At 39.2% G+C, this 19,375-nt stretch overlaps 1 protein-coding gene across 6 annotated transcripts in view; it reads left to right on the top strand.

The window, feature by feature from the left end:
• Positions 1-19,375, top strand: part of RTTN (rotatin) — a 102,155-nt gene that overhangs the window by 67,903 nt on the left and 14,877 nt on the right. For 4 of the 6 annotated variants that reach the window (XM_039349026.1, XM_039349029.1, XM_039349028.1 and 1 more), the window contains 7 exons: positions 5,545-5,713; positions 7,097-7,234; positions 8,380-8,588; positions 14,290-14,395; positions 15,320-15,417; positions 18,248-18,325; positions 19,013-19,139. In XM_039349026.1, the coding sequence (XP_039204960.1) occupies positions 5,545-5,713; positions 7,097-7,234; positions 8,380-8,588; positions 14,290-14,395; positions 15,320-15,417; positions 18,248-18,325; positions 19,013-19,139 (925 nt within the window). Of the gene's footprint in view, positions 1-5,544; positions 5,714-7,096; positions 7,235-8,379; positions 8,589-14,289; positions 14,396-15,319; positions 15,418-18,247; positions 18,374-19,012; positions 19,140-19,375 lie in introns of those variants that run through there. The other 2 variants (XM_039349027.1, XM_039349030.1) reach the window with 2 other exon arrangements.

The raw sequence follows: 19,375 nt of genomic DNA, 5'->3' as shown, positions 1-19,375 counted from the left end.
AAGTGCACCTGTTTGGAAAATAGGTCCGTGACTGTCCAGATAACAGTATTCCCATTGCTTTCTGGCAATTCCACTATAAAATCCATGGCTATTTCCCTCCAGGGGGCTGAGGGACTTGCCACTGGTTGTAATAGCCCTGGCGATTTCCCTTGCAACCTCTTTGCTGATGCACAGGTTGGGCAGCTGGCAACATAACTTTCTATGTCCTTTTTTATTGATGGCCACCAAAATTGCCGTTTAATTAAGTGTAAAGTTTTTACAAATCCAAAATGCCCTGCTGATTTTGTGTCATGGCAAAGTTGCATGAAAGTTAGTCTTTGAGTTGTTGGTATATATAACTTTTCCCCTACCCAAGGCAATCCGTCTCTCATTGTGCACACATGTTTGTTTTTCTGGAACCAATCATCTGTTTCCAAACTTTTTCTGAATTCAATCCCAGTTTGGCTGTCCAGTTGTGGTTTTATTTTGGCTTGGGTTCTTGTGGTTACTGGCGCTGCCAGTTGTGACTCTGCCATTATTGGTCTAGAGTCTGTGGTTCGTGCGCTGTTATATTGGGGCATGCGAGATAGTGCATCTGCCAGGAAGTTCTTTCTTCCTGGTAAATGTTTGAGCTTAAATTGGAATTGGTGAAAATGCTGGGACCAGCGGGCTTGTTTGGGATTGAGTTTCCTGGAAGTTTTCAGGGCTTCTAAATTTTTGTGATCAGTCCACACCTGGAAGGGGATTTTGTTGCCTTCCAGGAACTGTCGCCACGTGAGTAATGCCCAACGTATCCCATAAGCCTCCTTCTCCCATACGGGCCAGCGCTGTTCTGTTTCCGTGAGTTTCTTGGATGTATATGCACAGGGTTGCAATACTGCATCATCATTTTCTTGTAATAGCACAGCCCCCACTGCCACATCACTTGCATCTGCCTGTATTATGAAGGGCTTGTCCATGTCTGGGTGCCTTAGTACTGGTTCGGCAGAAAAAAGTCTCTTTAGTCTCTCAAACGCTGCTTGGCACTCCATTGTCCATGTTAGTGGCTGGCTAGGTTTTACTGAGGATGTTCCCTTCGTTTTTAGTAAGTTAGTGAGGGGCAAGGCTATCTGTGCAAATGAGGGGATGAATTGGCGGTAAAAATTTGCAAAGCCCAGGAAACTTTGTAGTTGCTTTCTTGTGCGGGGTGGTGCCCAATTTAGTACTGCTTTGACCTTCTCCGGGTCCATTTCAATGCCCTGTGGGGATATGCGATAGCCTAGGTAGTCTATCCTTTCCTGGTGGAATTCGCATTTTGAGAGTTTGGCATATAGGTGAGCGGCTCGCAGCTTCTTTAAAACCGCTCTGACAAGTTTGACGTGTTCTTCTTTTGTTTCAGTAAAGATAAGAATGTCGTCCAAGTAAACAAGGACCCCCTTAAATAGGTGCTCCCTTAGAACGTCATTGATTAATTGCATAAAGACTGCAGGGCCCCCTTGTAATCCAAATGGCAAGACTTTGAATTGATAGCACCCCATGGGGCAGTTAAATGCAGTCTTCCATTCGTCCCCTTCCTTGATTCTCACGCGATAGTAAGCTTCCCTTAGGTCTAGTTTAGAAAAAATTTTCCCTTTCGATAGGTGTGACAGCATGTCTTTCATGAGGGGCAGCGGGTATAGGTTGCTTTCACTGATTGTATTCAGGGCCCTATAATCCACGCATAAACGTAAAGAGCCATCCTTCTTCTCTCTAAAAAGGACCGGGGCAGCCACTTTAGGCTTGGCTGGCTCAATGAAACCTCTCTCCAGGTTTTTTTTTATAAATCTTTCCATTTCCTCCTTCTCCTTTGGGCTCATGGAGTATAATCTGGGCTTCGGGAGTTTTGCCCCAGGCTTGAATTCAATGGTACAGTCTGTGGGTCGGTGGGGGGGAAGCTCATTCGCCCTCTCCTCACTGAAGACTTCAGCAAGGTCCCTATATTCCTCTGGTATTTCTGTTAATCTTTTTTCCTCTCCTATGGATGCTTTTTCTATTCTTGATTCTGGTAGCCTCCCTTGGGGTTTTAAGTCCATAGGGTCCCCCTTCGGGAATTTGATTTCTGTCATCCTCCAATTTACCCAGGGGTTCCATTTTTTCAACCATTCCATCCCTAGAATCATTGGGCATTCCATACCTGGGGTCACCACAAACGTTAAGTCCTCTTCATGGTTGCCCAGGGAGAGGTGTATTGGCAGAGTGGCTAGGGTAGCTGGCACCCCCCCTGCTATGGATCCATCTAGCTGGCCAAATGAGATTGGTTGTTCCAGTCTCCTGGATGGGATGCCCAGATTCCCCACTAGTGTTGGGCTAATGAGGCAGCGGGTGCAGCCAGAGTCTATTAAGGCTTTCACCTTCACAGCTTCGGGCATGGGGGGGATTAATATAGTCACTGTTTTGAAGATGGGTGTGATGCATCCACTTACCAGGGGTTCGCCCTCCGAGCTGTCATCTGAGGCATCCACCGTCCCTGTGGTGTAGGCTGGAGTTCTTTCCCCTTGGTGAGCAGAGGTGGGGGTTTCTGCAATTTCCATCATTTTCATGGCTGTTTCTTTTGGCTTAGCTGAATACCCTCTGGGTTTGTTGATTGGGGATCTGTCTGGGTTGTGCTGGGGGGCCTTTGAGCGGCATTCTACAGCTCGATGCCCTTCTCTTCCGCACTTGAAACACCCCATTTGCTTCTTGGCTGTATCCGATGATTTCACCGGTTGGTGTGTCAGCTCAGGCGGGGGGCGGCTCCATTGTTTTCTTCGGCGGTGCCTCTTCAATATGTCGATCTCTGCTTCCTCTGCCAAGACGTACCATTCCTCAAGTCGATGTGGGTCCCCTCGGGGCAGGCAAGCATCATATAGATCATAGTTTAGTCTGTCTTTGAAATGGCCAAGGAGGATGTCTTCTGGCCAATTCAGTTTGCTGGCAATGGCCCGGAATTCTTGTGTATACTCGGCCACTGGGCGTTTGCCTTGCCTCATCGTTGTTATTCTTTCACGGGCTTTGCGATCAGCCAGGGGGTCTTCAAATCGTCTTCTCAAAGAGGACATGAAACGGTTGAAGTTACTGAGTTCTGGGGCATTGGAGTCATGCAAGTTCACTACCCAATCCGCAGCTGGTCCATCCAGGGCAGATTGCACGATCCGGATGCGGGCTTTGTCGCTGGGAATGTCCTGCCCATATTCCTCCATGTAGCTGAGGACTTGGGTTAGGAAAAACCCCAAGCGTGTTGGCTCCCCTTTGAATTTCACCTCCAACGGTGGACGTCTTGGAATGGATCGGTGCCTCCGTTGTGGGTGGTAGTGTCTGGTCCGGTAGGGGGTGGGGGCTCCTGGATCAGTAGATGTCCCTGGGGTTGCAGGTTCCACGTCCCCCTCGGTGTCTCTCCCTTTGTGGCTCCAGGAACTGGGGCGGCCGTAGGGCTCAGTATTCTCCTCTCCTAGGGAGCTGAGAGTTCTCTTCATCAGGTCAATAGCTTTCTCTAGGATCCAGTCTGAGTACGGTACCCAGCTTCCTCCCTCTTCACTTGCGTGCAGGGATTTCTCCATCTCCTGCTTCCATTCTGGTTGCTTGGTCCCCCGTCTCAGGGTCACCTTTCTTGATTCCTTTCTCCACTCACTTTTCTTTCCAACGTTCATCGACCAGCGAGGCTTGTGGTCCTGTGTCTCCACCACCACTTCTTCTCCCGAGGAATCTGACCTCTCAGATCCCAACATCTGGCAAGGTTCCAACTGGGTCAGCGGCTCTCTTTCCAGGGAGTTTTCCCCCTCTCTTTCTCCATTGTCTGACATGGTAAATTTTTTGCAAAATCCCCCGGCAAGGGTCTCCCTTCCAGGTGGATTAATTTTGCAAGTCCTGTCTAATGTAAGGACCCACCCCACTTTGCATCTTAAGAAGACAGAATTCTTGGAATAATTCTTCCAACAGGAATCCTTTATTAAGAGAAAATGGTTGCAGGCATGCTAGACAGGACTTGGGGTTCAAGCTCTTCCATTCAAGGTTTTAAGGGGTTCCCCAGTAGTCCCACCCAATCAACCCCCCTTCCAGTGATAGTTTCAAGTATCACAATTCCGCCCCCTTTCTTCTTTCTTCCGTCTGGATGGGGACTTCAGATAACTACATGAAAGGCAACTACCCTCCTTTGGTATGCTAACGCTTCGAGGTTACAATAAACACACATTCAGCATTCCGCTCTTTGAAGTGTAAAGAAGGAAGTGAGGGCCATAAAGCCCCTTTGTTCTCCCCCTTCTCTCCCTCTTATGGCAGAATCCAGAGAAGGCAGAATTGGGAGTTTCTATATTTGATAATTTAAAGATGAAATATAATTGGATTCTGACACCAATAGAATTAAACTCTATTCAAGAGAGTCTATTCTATTGGCTTTCAAAAGCCAATAGAATAAAAGGGAGTAGCACAGCTAAGGAAAAGGGGGAAAAAATGGCGGACTGCGTTGTTTGGCGACCCCCATGAAATGGTCATACGACCCCAAATGGGGTCCCGACCCACAGGTTGAGAACCACTGATCTATGAGATGTTTGCATTGTATGCTGTGTTTGGATTTTCTGATTTGTTGATTGTAGAATGAAAAAGAGGGAGGGATAATACAAGAAGCTTATTATATTTTAGATGTCTAGTATAAAGATTTGGTCTGCACCAAACAGTTAGGATCAGAATTAGAGAATCGGCTTTAATAGTTGATTTCTGTGCAGTTTTAAAATATATGATATGAAAAAAATGTTATGGCTTTCTATACGGAAGGGATTTTCTATTTGAAAAATAGAAGAAATGTATCTTTTTGTTCTCAGTGATTAATGACCATTATGTAAATTTTATTCATGTTAATATTTTCAATTTACATAATTCCTTACTAAACAAGCAAACACTTTAATGAGGTACAGTAGTAATGCCAGGCTCTAATGCTATTTTCTGTTTAATTGTTTGTTAGTTTAACAGTATTTCTAGTTAACTTCAATTCAAAATACTGCAAAACTTTCCAAACTCTCTTTTTAAGAGGACCTTTAATGTGAGCGCCCAGCAAATGAAGTTCAGTAACACACATACACAAGTATCTGTGTGTGTATAGATAAAGAGAGACAGAAAGTTAATAGGAAAAAATGTTCTTGTGACAAGGTTTACATGTTGATGTTATGTACATTATCAAAATCTTGTGATAGGACAGTATGAAAGTTGTTTTTATTAGTACATGAGCAGATTTTAATTCCAAATATATTCTGGATTAAAGGCCTACATTTGAAAGATAGAATGCCAGCCCTATAGTGTTCTAAGGATTATTTTAGAAACAAATGTTTGGATGAATGGTTAAAGCATCAGGCTAGAAACCAGGTGCCTGAGTCCCACTTTGAGCATGAAAGCCAGTTGGGTGACTTTGGGTCAGTCACTCAGTCCAATTCACCTTGTAGGATTGTTGTAGAGGAAGTAGAAAAAGGAAGATATGTTGGATATGTTCGCTGCCTTTACTTATGTGTAAAACAATAAGATTTTTAAAAAAATTGTAAAAATGTCCAAATATCAGAATCTAATAATTTTGTGTTTTTAAAGCAGATTTTGTTTCTCCTGGAATTTGTTTCATCATTTTCTCAACTGTTGAAGTCATGTTTGTTGGTGGACACTCATCTTGTGCTGCAAGATGAGTTATTGAAACCTCTTTTGGAAAAGTTCTTTGTGATTCTTTCCTTTAGTTCCAAGGACAGCATAGATAAGTATATTGGTAAGGAGCAGATATCTGAAAATTTTGTATAAAAGTTATATGAGTTGATGTCAACGTTCTGTTTTCTACACTCCGGAAAGCAAAGCAAAGTATTACCATAACTTGGTGATATTTGTTGAAGATTCAGTATTTCCAAATAGGAATGAAAACATTTCTACCTGAAAGTTTATCCATATAGGCAGTACAGAGCTAGATGGAACAATGGCCTGGAAAGGTGATGGGACCCCTAAATAGAATTCATGGTCTCCTTGGGAAAACAATTATATATATATATTTATTCAAGAATATTGGTAAAAATGCGACTCCCGGGCATAATTATGAATAAAAGAATAAAACACGATCACCGGGAGGACTGAAGTAAGAATACTTTACTAAAAATATACTTATACTAAAAAGTTGCCAAGCTTTCGCTGGGGGAACTCCCCAGCATCGTCAGGGCTAAAAGGCCAATGCAATAAAGGTGGTTTAAGTAGGCTCAAGTAACGTGAACCTACTTAAACCACCTTTATTGCAATGGCCTTTTAGCCCTGACGATGCTGGGGAGTTCCCCCAGCGAAAGCTTGGCAACTTTTTAGTATAAGTATATTTTTAGTAAAGTATTCTTACTTCAATCCTCCCGGTGATCATGTTTTATTCTTTTATTCATATATATATATATATATATATATATATATATATATATATATATATATATACACACACACACACACACACACACACACACACACACACACACACACACACATACATATACAAAATTATATATATTTAAGCTCAGAACCCTTTTGGAAGGACTTGAGTTTTCCAATAAAGTCATAACAGTCCTTTTTACATGTTATTTCAGTTCATCTTTGCTAACCCTTGATTAAAACATTATTTTTGCTAATGTTTCTTGCTTTGTGTTAATTAAATGGGAATAGCACCAAGACTGCCGTTTAATTTCTAGGAAACAAAACATGGTTTTAAGTCCTAGGTAGGCCTGTTGCTTGCCATTGTTACTATCAAGAACTTAAAATGCAGTAATATGTTTAGCTACTTTGAAGATAACTCTTGAGCTATGTCTCGAAGATATAAATCTGTGAATACGGTCATAGTCTGTTAATGTGAAACACAAAAATTTCAATAAATATAAAGATAGATATAAAAAAGCAAATATTACAAGCAGATTATATCCAACTTCACTTGTATATATGTTATTGTGGCTTCATAATTTAATTGTAGAATATTCATATATTATATTTGTCATCTTTCTACCTCTAGGATGGTGTATAAGTCTTGTCCTTCTTGTGGACTAGACAGTTTCTTATCTTTTACAATAGTTAAACAGGTTAAGCTGAGCTTTTACTTAGATGCTTACCTTTTTTCCTTATGTTTACATGGCAGGAACTGAGTTATCATCTGCAGTTCATCGAACATGGGAAGACCTGCTTGTTTTTTTAGCTACACTATTAAGAAAATGTGGCCATAGTGCACTACCATTTGTATCTCTTGCTCTAGCAAAGCATTGGGCTTCTATAATAGGTAATACCTGGTTTTAAAATAATGTTTGGTAAAGCCTTTAGCTCCCCTTTGCCAGTTTTGATACCATGGGTTATGGTATGCTTCAGGAACACCAGTCAGGGATGAATCTGTGAAGAATTTGGATTATGGTTCTATTCTTGATTGGGTAGATCATTCATAAGTTTTGTCTCTTGGATTGAACGATATCAGAGATGAAGGGTCTTTTAATGTCCAAGAGCCGCAGGTAACACTTTGTGGTTGAGATAATGATGAAAAGCAACTGGAGCCATTGATTTATTCTTCCTGGATTGGAAGAGAGGTTTAAGTTGGATATGAAACTACTTTTTCATGTATTCATCCCAAAATGTCAAGAAATTATGCCACCAATTTCTGGCAGCTGTACAGTAATCAAAGATGACTTTGGGACTTGAAAAGAATAGCCTGGAGGGCCTTATGCAAGCTTGAGGCCTCAGGTTGTCTGCCTTTGCATTAATGAATCTTAAATTAAATAATGAATCTTAAATAATTTACCCTTAAATTATTGCTATGAAACCCAATTTATTGTTTCATGCAAAAAGTATAGGACACAAGAAGCCTACAGCGAGATAGGTTTATAGGTGAGGACCATCCTGCTAACAGGATTTTTTCAATTTTATGCAAATCATTAATGTTTACACACATAATAGAAGGCTAACATGTGGAAGATATAGTGATGGCACCTGCAATTTACAAGGATGTCTTCTGAAAGACATCTGAGGGACCACACCTTAGCAATAGCTTTTTTGAATAACTCAGTTTCTCTATCATGAATCCTTTGTTGAGGTTAAACTTTTTTTTCTGTCAGAACCAAAGGTTTTCTCTCCCAAAATAATTTAGAAATGCTTCCTCTCTATGATTCTCCAAACAGACATGCAGACTTGGAATAAACCATTTTTAGAGAATTTGTTTCAGCTGTTACTAGGCTCCATCACAGTTCAAAGTTTACTTAAATGGATGTTTTAAATAAAATATAGGTGGTAGGGCATATTTCGATGTATAGTCAACATAATCATCCTGTTACTTATTACCTTATATTTATTTCTGTTTGTTCATTTCATATCCTAATACGTCATTTGATATTTATGAAACTGCTGCATCATAAAATTTGTATCTCTTTGACCTTTTAGATACATTATGTGAATGTGTCCGTCTTTCTACCAGACAACCAAGTTTGTGTACAGCCTCCTTATATTTCTTAGCCCTTCTTTTTGTTGAAGAAGGCAAAAGAGAGTTCAGCAATAAAGAGGACTCTTGCTACCAGCCAACAGTGTCTTTCCTTCTTGATGAAAAGAAGAACCAATCATCTGTAATCAAGCTCTGCGAATTGCTAATTCAGGTAGATTTGTGAAATAGTGATACTCACCTACATTTTCCTCCACTGTGAATGCTTTGTCAAGATAAGCGAGATCAAATTGAAGAGGTGGTTATTTATTTGTCAGAAATATTTGGTAAAAAGATGATAGGGATGGCACAATTAGGAGCGAAATCAGTTCAGAGTTGTATAAGACATTTACATCTCAGAGTGTTGTCTATGGAGATTCTCAGTCATCTAGGTCATGGTTGTCCCAAAGGTACTTTTTCAAGAGGCAACTGGATTTTCTTGTTTTTGTTTGAAGACATTTTGCTTCTCATCCAAGAAGCTTCTTCAGCTCTGACTGGATGGTGGGGAATGGAAGGATTTATATTCCTTGCAGATTGCTGGTCATTTGCAATTTTCTAGAGAGTAGTAGAAACTTGTCTGCCCCAAACACAAACTGAGCAACATGGTATATGCAGTACGGTGCAATGAGACATGTGCAGATCTGTACATTGGGGAAACAAAACAACCACTTCATAAAGGCATGGCACAACACAGGAGAACAAACTCATCAGAACAAGATTCAGTAGTCCATCTGCATTTAAAAGACAATGGCCACTCTTTTGAAGACAGCAAAGTCCACATTTTGGACCAAGAGGACCACTGGTTTGAAAGAGGGGTTAAAGAGGCCATCCAAGTCGAATTTGAATAGCACTCTCTCAACAGAGGGAGAGGGATACAACATCATCTACCTCCAGTATACAACACAGTCCTTTCAGCAGTTCCAAGAAGGCTCCACAACGATTGGCACTACTCAGGTGACCTTGAGGACAGATAAACCTCCAAGTGGTTGTTTTGTTTCCCCAATGTACAGATCTGCACATGTCTCATTGCATTGTACTGCATATACCATGTTGCTCAGTTTGTATTTGGGGCAGACAAGTTTCTGCCCTACTGTATTCTTGGATTTAAAGTGTGCACGTATGTTGTGTTGGTTGAAGATCTTTCTGAGTTTTTCAAAACCAACCTCAGCCCAGACCACATATATGCCATGCTGGATCTCTCCCTGACCACTATCTATTTTAAACACAATGAAGGTTTCTACAGATAAAATCACGGCTGTGCCATGGGTTCACCTGTGTCACCCATTGGGGCCAATCTCTATGTGGAAATTTGTGATGCTGAAAGTTCCTGAAATAGAAATGAATGTGTGACACCTTTAAGTAATGATATTAACAATATAGTTGATACAGATCTCAGAGGCTCCTGGAAAATTAATTTCATAAATTATGTGGGTTTATATATGTTTTCAGATGACTAGCAAACATATGTAGTAAATAGCAAATATCTTTTAAAAGGGATACTTAAATTTCATAGCTAAATTGTAAATACATGACATAGCCTCTCCCCCCAATAAATCTAACCAACATATACACCCGCTATGATCTTTTTCAGAATAGTTAAAGAATACTGTAAGCCAGTGGTTCCCAATCTTTTCTTCACCATGGTGCCCTTTTAAATACTTTTTGTGGCCACGGACCAGGGCCACAGACCCCCAATAACTAATTCAAGATTTAAATCATAACATTTCTTCAAGCCTTCACAGACCCCCTGTGATGACATTGAGGTCCTACGGGGTTGAGAACCATTGGTGTAAGCAAAATGCGAGTGAAGGAACATTCAAGAGTTTTGGAAGAAAACAGTTTCTAGGGACGATGGATGGATGCAAACTGGTTCTGGGAAGGAGAGGGAAAATTCTGGGAAAGGAGCAGGGACAAAAAAAAAGCAACTCTAGAATTGGTAAAGAAAAAAATGTTTAAAATGTACCATCAACTAAACCTTCATAAGCCTTGATTTAGCTATCTTTTTCTGTTCTTAATTCTATTAATAGGGCAGTTACTTATAGTAAGATTTGTTATTTCCCTTTTATAAGCAATTATATTTGGTTTCTAATACTATCTGCTGATGCCTGTACTTGTATCCTGGCTTCTTTAATTGATAATTTATATCAGATGAGATGAATTTTTTAATTAAAAGCTTCATACAGCTTAATTTTTCCCACCATATCATTACAGTGAATGTCACTATTTCATCCTATGTGGGTCTTAGAATTGAGATTTGATGTTGTTACCCTATAAGTGCTTAGAAATGTATTTATGATGACATTTCAACAAATCAATTGCAGAATATGTGGAGAACTGTGAAGTTGGAAAGGAATTTTGAGGAAGCAGTGAAGTGTTGTTTATCACACCAACAATTTGGTAATAAATCTTAGCTGTGTAAAAGAAGGATCCTGCAAAGGACATGCCAATACTACTGGAGCAGATGGATTCACTTGCTAGTTTTTAAAGCACATACATTGCAGGGGCGAAAAATAGAATAATACAGAAATCAGAAGCAGTTACCCAAAATAAAGGAGATAAAATAATTTCTAAAGTTCAGTATTGAGTGTGGGAAATAATTGAGTGAATCTCTAAAAAGTATTTAGTCAGTCCTTTATTAGTATATAAAGAAAGACTATTACACTGAGAAAAAAGAATCTGCTTTTCTTTTCCCTATAATAATCATAATAACATATAAACAATCTTGAGGGCCAATAATTTTAACTAGAAAAAATATTGTAAGTCTATCAAGGTATCATTGCCTAAGAAAAATATTTTAGACAATAGTTTTTGAATTATAATAGAGCTGGCTAAAAACAGTTTTCAATTTATTTATTTTTTATTGAAAATTTTTATAAATTTTACAAAAAAACAGAAAAAAAATACGATTCAAAAACAAAAAACAACATATACAAAAAACTAAACATAACATCCCCTTCCCCATCCCCCCCCAAAACACCCCCCTTCCCCCCCTGAGCTTCCCAGAGCAGAATATAGGCTTAATTAAAAAGGAATTAAAAAAAATTATATATAAAAAAGAAAAAAAAATTAAGACTGAAATATATATATATATATATATATATATATATATATATATATATATATATATATATATATATATAAATATTATGAAAAAGCAATATGATATTTTTTTATATCCAATTTAAATTGTATAAATTCTATCCATTTATCCCAAACAGCAAGAAATTTCTCTTGCGTTTGTTCCTTTAAAAAAGCCGAAATCTTTGCCATTTCCGCCAGATAAGACACTTTGAAAAACCATTCCTGCAGTGTAGGCAAGGATTCCTTCTTCCAATATTGTCCTACTAACAGCCTTGCGGCTGTAATCAAATTTAACATCAATATAACCTCCTTTGTATCACAATCAGTAATTATACCCAACAAAAATAACTGCGGAGTAAATTTTACCCTCCTTCTGAAAATTCTCTGAATATTCCACCATATCTTAATCCAAAATGCTTTTATCTCTCTGCACAACCACCAAATATGATAATAGGTGGCATCCAAGCAACCACATCTCCAACATTTAGGCTGTAAGTCCGGGTACATGAAAGACATTTTTTGTGGGTCAAGGTGCCATCTATAAAACATTTTATAAAAATTCTCCCTTAAATTCTGTGCCTGTGTAAATTTAACATTTGTAACAGTTTTCAATTTTTAGTGAATCTAGATACTGAAGCCAGACTTTCTCATTTATTTTGCTTTGATAATGAAAAAATGTCCTTGCTTGTTAAAAAGAAGAAGAAGATGACAAAGAGCAACAGTGTTTTTTTTTTTTTTTTTAAATGTGAATCTTTCTTGAGTGCCTACACCAGGGCTTTTCAACCTTTTCACCCATTGTACCACTTTTAGGATATGATAGTATCCGAGTACCACCAGTTGCCTAGCAAGGTGTCAAAAACTTGATGACCAAAAAAAAAAAAAAAAAGGAAAAAATCGATGAAGTACAGGTAGTCCTCAACTTACAACAGTTCGCTTAGTACAGTTCGAAGTTACAATGGCACTGAAAAAAGTGCCCCCTCAACCACAGCTGAGCAAGACACCTGCCTGCCTACCCGGTGGCGCTCTTCCTCCTGTCCGAGGTTTTTATTCTCACCATCTACTGGATGGTTGCAACAGGTTTTGGTTACTTCACATGATCCTTGTACACTGTGACCATCATAAATATGAATCATTGCCAAGCATCTGAATGTAAATCATAAGACCCTGGAGATGCTGCAATATTCCAGCTGATCGGCACTTCTTCTGGGCTCAGCAGAAGCGCCAGGATGAGCGCCGAGCTCCAGCTGGAGCCTGACACTGATCCTGGCACTTCCGCTGAGCCCTGACAGCCCTGCAGCATCTCTCACTCAGGCTTGCTGCCACCGACTCAGCTCATTCCCCTCCCCCTACTTTTCTAGGATGGTTGCGTACCATCTGGCAGGTGCCAATGTACCACAGGTGGTACCCGTACCACTGGTTGAAAAGCCAGTGGTACGGACCGCCGTAGCCAACTTGCTGTGGCCAACTTATCATTGCCAATTTTTCATGGCCAACTTGCTGCGGAACAACTTGCTGTGGGGTAATTCGACAATTCAGTTTAATTATTTCAAATAATTAAAAAATGATAAAAATATTTTAATTTTTGTCATTCAGTTTTCATTTTGTCATCCTTTGTCCTCCTTTCTTTAATGATTCTGTTCCATTATTTCTTTGAATTAGTGCAGCGGCTCTCAACCTGTGGGTTGCGACCCCTTTGGGGGTCGAATGACCCTTTCACAGGGGTCGCCTAAGACCATCGGAAAACACATATTTCCAATGGTCTTAGGAACCGAAACACCCCTCTGCATCCGTCTCCATATGGCCTCCTCCACCATTTGCAGAGAGAAAGAGGGAGGAAACAGAAAGAGAGAGAGAAAGAGAGAGAGGAAAGAGAAAGAGAAAGAGAGAGGAAAGAGAGAGAAAGAAAGAGGGAGGAAACAGAAAGAGAGAGGAAAGAAAGGGGAAAGAGAGAGAAGAGAGGAAAGAAAGAGGGGAAAGAGAGAAACAGGAAAAGAGAGGAAAGCGAAAGAAAGGGAGGAAAGAGAAAGAAAGAAGAAAGAGAGGAAAGAGAAAGAAAAGAAAGGAAAGAGAAAGGGAGGAAACAGAGAGAAAGAGAGGAAAGAGAGAAACGGGGAGAGGAAAGAGAAAAAGGAAAGAAAGAAAGGAAAGGGAGAGAGAGGAAAGAGAAAGAGAGGAAGGAGGAAAGAGAGAAACAAGAAAAGAGAGAGGAAAGGGAGAAAGAGAATGAAGGAGGAGAAAGAGAAAGAGGAAAGAGAGAAAGATGGAGAGGAATGGTGCTTCTCCAACCAGACTGGGCGGAGCCGGTGGAGCGGCCTTCCTGCACCCCCTCCCCGGCCAGCTGGATGGGGGGGGGTTGGGGGTCACCACAACATGAGGAACTATATTAAAGGGTCGCGGCATTAGGAAGGTTGAGAACCACTGTATTAGTGTAACACTTGTTCTGTGGGGAGTTGTCCTGTCGTGAGTGGGCCACAGCAAGTTGGCTGAGATAAATCGGCCATGGCAAGTTGTCGTAGACCCCCTACACCATGTGCTCTGTTATAGGAATTTAACGCAATCCATGTCTTTATTTTTTGTTTATTTAATCTAAAATTTAGAGACTTCCCATCCCTCACTCACAGAGCAATATTGGATTGTTATGATTGAGTTACATGTCTATTATTTTTTGTGTACCCCTAATGTTTAATTTAAATATAAAGGATGATCAGTAAAGGTAATTCAAATAAAAATGTGAAAATTTCTGCATGTCAGGATCTTATATTTATCTTTGATAACCCATTCTGCTTTTTTCACAGACCTATGAAGTAAACTCTTTTCAAGATGTGGTAAAACGGGTTGCTGCTAGTGCCTTGCTTCCCTTTTTAGCTGTTAGTAGAAGTGCCCAGAAATGTGCCCTAGAAGGTGAGATGTTACCTAAAAATTGGGGATTTTAAAGCAGGTGTCATTCATTGTGTGGTTATATAGAAAGAATGTCCCGATTGTAACAGCTTTATAGTGTCCAGCTATTGTTGGATCTGTTTCCTGTGATGTGGATGATGGCTTGCTGGTTATGTTCACTGTCAGAGAAATTAAGAACCTGAGAGTCAATAGCAGGTTCTTGTTTTGCCAGGTATGTTCTTGCTGTGTGCGTTGAACAGATGCTCATTGTCACCATTATGGCCCATTTTCAACAGATAGTGTCTTAAGTGAGATTAGTGACAAGAAGCTGATGATTCATATTACAGCTTCTTTTGGATTTATGCATCTAAACAATCGGCCAGGATATACGTGTTCTTCTTATATACCCTGGTATTAGCTGTTTATAGATACAGAGTAATGACTGCAGGAAGCAATGCCAATAGAATGATTTTGATATTTTGAGTAAGACAATCGTGGAAAACCTGGCAGATACAAAACTTTACAGAAAAAAATGTCTTCAAGAGGCTTGCCCAGTTGTTACAAGCTATTTGGAAATAGATAAAAAAAAAGAAAAAAGGAATTTGAGAAAATGTCCATAACCTTTTTTTCTTTGTCTAGAATTAAATGATACTGGCTGGAAAGATGCCAATATAAGAAAGTATTTTGATTCTTTCAAAACAATTAATGTATCCCCAAGCAAGTATTTTATGTCTCAGAATCAAAATAGAGAAGCAAATCTGAATGTAATACAACTTTTGTTGTTTACATTTTTCAAAGTTTTGCTAATGAATAATTCAGCTTAAACAATATCAGATCTTCAATCTATCAAGGCCAAATTGTCTCATTTGCTCAGTACACATTTGACCACTGCACATTTTGCCAATATTTTGGAATAGATTGATTAATAGAATGCATTTTTCTTTATAGCCAACCTCATAGAGACTGGCTTGGAACAGATGAAACATGTTTATACAGAACTGAATCTAGCTTCCTTGAAACTTGGAAAAGCAATCCAAAGAAAAAGGGTATTTTACTATATTGATATAAAAATTGTTGAATATCTGGTGTTCTTCCTATCCATTTTATATCTTTGTTTTGTACATATAAGTTAGTGAGACTTTGTTGTTGTTGTTGTTGTTAATTGCGAAGTCGTGTCCGACCCATCGCGACCCCATGGACAAAGTTCCTCCAGGTCTTCCTGTCCTCTACCATCTTCTGGAGTCCATTTAAATTCACACCTACTGCTTCAGTGACTCCATCCAGCCATCTCATTCTCTGTCGTCCCCTTCTTCTATTGCCCTCAATCTTTCCCAGCATTAGGCCCTTCTCCAGTGAGTCCTTCCTTCTCATTAGGTGGCCAAAGTATTTGAGTTTCAACTTCAGGATCTGGCCTTCTAAAGAGCAGTCGGGGTTGATCTCTTCTAGGACTGACCGGTTTGAACGCCTTGCAGTCCAAGGCACTCGCAGGAGTCTTCTCCAGCACCATAGTTCAAAGGCCTCAATTCTTTTGCGCTCAGCCATTCTTATGGTCCAACTTTCACAGCCATACATTGCAACTGGGAAAACCATGGCCTGGACTATACGCACTTTTGTTGGCAGGGTGATGTCTCTGCTTTTTAGTATGCTGTCTAGATTTGCCATAGCTTTCCTCCCCAGGAGCAAGCGTCTTTTAATTTCTTGGCTGCAGTCCCCATCTGAGGTGATCTTGGAGCCCAGAAAAATAAAATCTGTCACTACCTCCATTTCTTCCCCATCTATTTGCCAAGAATTGAGAGGGCCGGATGCCATGATTTTGGTTTTCTTAATGTTGAGTTTCAAGCCAACTTTTGCACTCTCCTTCTTCACCCGCATCAAGAGGCTCTTTAGTTCCTCTTCACTTTCTGCCATTAGAGTGGTGTCATCTGCATATCTTAGGTTGTTGATATTTCTCCCGGCAATCTTAATTCCAACTTTTGATTCATCTAGCCCTGCCTTTCTCATGAGACTCATGAGTCTCGTGAGACTTACTGTCTTGTATATTTAGGTTTTAATAGCCTGGGAATGATGAAAATCCAACACCTCTGGAAAAACAGTATGCTCCTTCTTTAGAATTTTTTTTTTTTGGGGGGGGTAGCATCTTGTATTATCATCATTGGATGGAAATGGTGGTTTAGGATGATGGGAGTTGTGGTTCACTATTTCTGGAGGGTTGCAGTTGCCATATACAGTAGTTATTAAGAATGCTTCCTTAAGAATTATGTTGCATTCTGGAACTTCTCATCTTGTAGCATTACCCAGATATGATACCTCGATTTCAAATGTTTTATTTTCAAAAGAGTGCATGTTCAAGCTTCCATTTGATTCTGAGTATCAAGCACCAAAGGTTAACTGTTACAATGTGGGGCAAATGCTTTGAAAAACAGAAATAACACAGTACAGAAGATGCGTATAATCTTACCTACTACTTCACCTAGGTGGCCTTCTAAGGTAGGCTTGAAAATAAGTGGAAAAAGCACAGAATCTGCCTGGAGGGCATTCTCAGGGATGGAAAAGTTAAGCAGCCTCTCCCCCTGCTTTATATTATATTGTATCAGCAATCAAAGGCTGGCTGGAAATATTTATGTGGTGTTTTATTTTCCTAAATCTTACACAGTATTCAATATCCAGCTTCAGATGGAAAAGAAGAGGGATGGAGGAAATCACTTACCTTAAGGGCATATATTAAAATCTTGCACATCTCACTTTCAAAATTCTCATTCTGATATTGATTATATGACTGCCTAAATCAACATATAAGATGCTTACTACAAAGTATATCTGTCCATAAATAGGCTCTTATTGAAAAAGGGGGTGGATAAGTGGGTGAGAGTAGTTATTACCGTATTTTAACTGAATATCGTCTTATTCCCTTTAAAACATAACTTGCTAATTAACATTTCTCAAGTGATACATGCAACCACGTGAAATGATTAGAATACCATTCAACCCAATCTGCCTCTGTGTACATTTTAATCAGTTATTTGGTAGCCTTTGTACAAAGAGAAATGATGACTCCTAGTTGGATGGATATGCGATCGTGTTATGTCAACCAGTCTTTGTAGATGGTATTCAATATTTTAATTTTAAATTTGGTGTAATTAGAAAAGTCTTTATCTTAATATGTACTTGTATAATTATGTCAATAGAAAGAGCCGAAATCTGGTGAGTCTTTTACAATGAGGGTATCTATATTGTTTCACTCATTGCATTGCTTTAGTTCCTTTCTTTTTAATGCTCTTTCGAAAGCAAATTCTTTTATTATCAACCAGTAAATTTGCTCTGGTTGAAAATATAACATCCAAAATAGATCTTGGGTGGCAACTACCTTCTTTATGCAGGATGGAATTGTCTCTTCCTGTTTTGGATGGCCACTAAACTTCAAAGGGGTTTCCCTCCATGAAAGACAAATACTATTTTCTTGATACTGGGACTGTCCATGCTTGATTAAATTCATTAAGATTAAGATAACCTTTATTGTAATTTTTCTGTGTACACAATGGCACACATTAAAATGAAATTCTGATGCCCGTTCTCGAAAGAAAAAAAAAACCACCATCACTAAACAATGTCACCATCCCAAGGATAACAATAATAATATAATAACATCAGCAGCATCCATAAGTGCCACATTATACAAAATGTACATACATACATAAATCATATTCCATTTTGAATACATAACAGAAAAAAGAGCCTTGAGAATTAACATGGTTGATACTATATGGTACAAAGCTATTACAGAATCTAGCTGTTCTGCAGAAGCAAGTAGGACTGTCTGTGTCATATGAATCAGATTCTGCTTGTATATTGATCTAAATCAATGTTTTGTTCTACCAGGAAGACAACCTCAGCAGAGAGTTAAAACTTGCCATGCAGCTCCTAAGAAATTCTTTCTTTCGAAATGAATCCTGCAAAGTAAGAGACAAGGGAAATGTCTAACTCCTCAGCTAAAATGTGCTGAAGGTCTGTCTTGTCGGGGATGTTTGCAATATTGGGAACAATATACTTATGACCTTATCTTTTCACTTTCTACTAATCCAACTGTTTATAGATGCCTAGCATCTGGGTAGCAATGGTGATGGAAATGAATTATTTAGAAATACAAAGAAAAAAAATTGACACACTTATTTTATTTATCTTCCAGATTGTGATTTATCTTCCAGGTTGTGTCATAATAACTGTTCAGGGATATGCAGAGGGTTGAGGATGTGAACGATGGTTTGGTCCCTTGTTTTGTTTTAATATAACTGAACTTTTATTCATGCAACTACATGAAATAATTAGAATGCCGTTGGTATTCCTATGTTTATTGAGAGGCATTAGGTTAAACAATTGCTTTTTATGTCCCAAGAGGAAATAATATTTTCTCACAAGGTGTAATATTTACAGCTCTATTTTTACCTTTCCAACTTGGACCTTCTCCAGATGCATAGATTCCAACTCCTAAAATTGTCAGTTCATCAAAGTTGACATATTTTTGGAGGACGTGGAGGTTGGAAAAGAGCCCTCTGTGGTCAATGAGCCCTTAGATTTTGCATTGGCTTCACAATCACATTTATAAAAGCTCTTTCAGTATTGCAACATCTTCTCGTTATTTGACAGGCAGCAGCCCTTGGAACTCATCTCATTTCTATTTTGCATTCTTTGTGGCCTTGGCTTCTAATGGATGATTCCTTGATGCAAGCAGCATTGCATTTGCTGTGTGTCTATACTGCAAACTATCCTTCCGGTGAGTGACACTTCAATCATTGCTGCATGTGGCAGGTGACCATTAAAGAAGAAAGAAAGAAAGAAAGAAAGAAAGAAAGAAAGAAAGAAAGAAAGAAAGAAAGAAAGAAAGAAAGAAAGAAAGAAAGAAAGAAAGAAAGAAAAAACCTAACTAGAGTTAGTCGTTGTTCAAAATTCACTTTTCCAGGTCCTCGTGTTACACAAATGACAGTTCTCTCCCCCTCCCCCATTTTATTA

The sequence above is a fragment of the Crotalus tigris genome, unplaced genomic scaffold (assembly GCF_016545835.1).
Source record: "Crotalus tigris isolate CLP2741 ecotype Arizona unplaced genomic scaffold, ASM1654583v1 scf7180000018219.524809, whole genome shotgun sequence".
Classification (NCBI taxonomy): Eukaryota; Metazoa; Chordata; class Lepidosauria; order Squamata; family Viperidae; genus Crotalus; species Crotalus tigris.
Note: the sequence above shows the minus strand (reverse complement) of the source record. Positions and strands in the feature narration are given on the sequence as shown.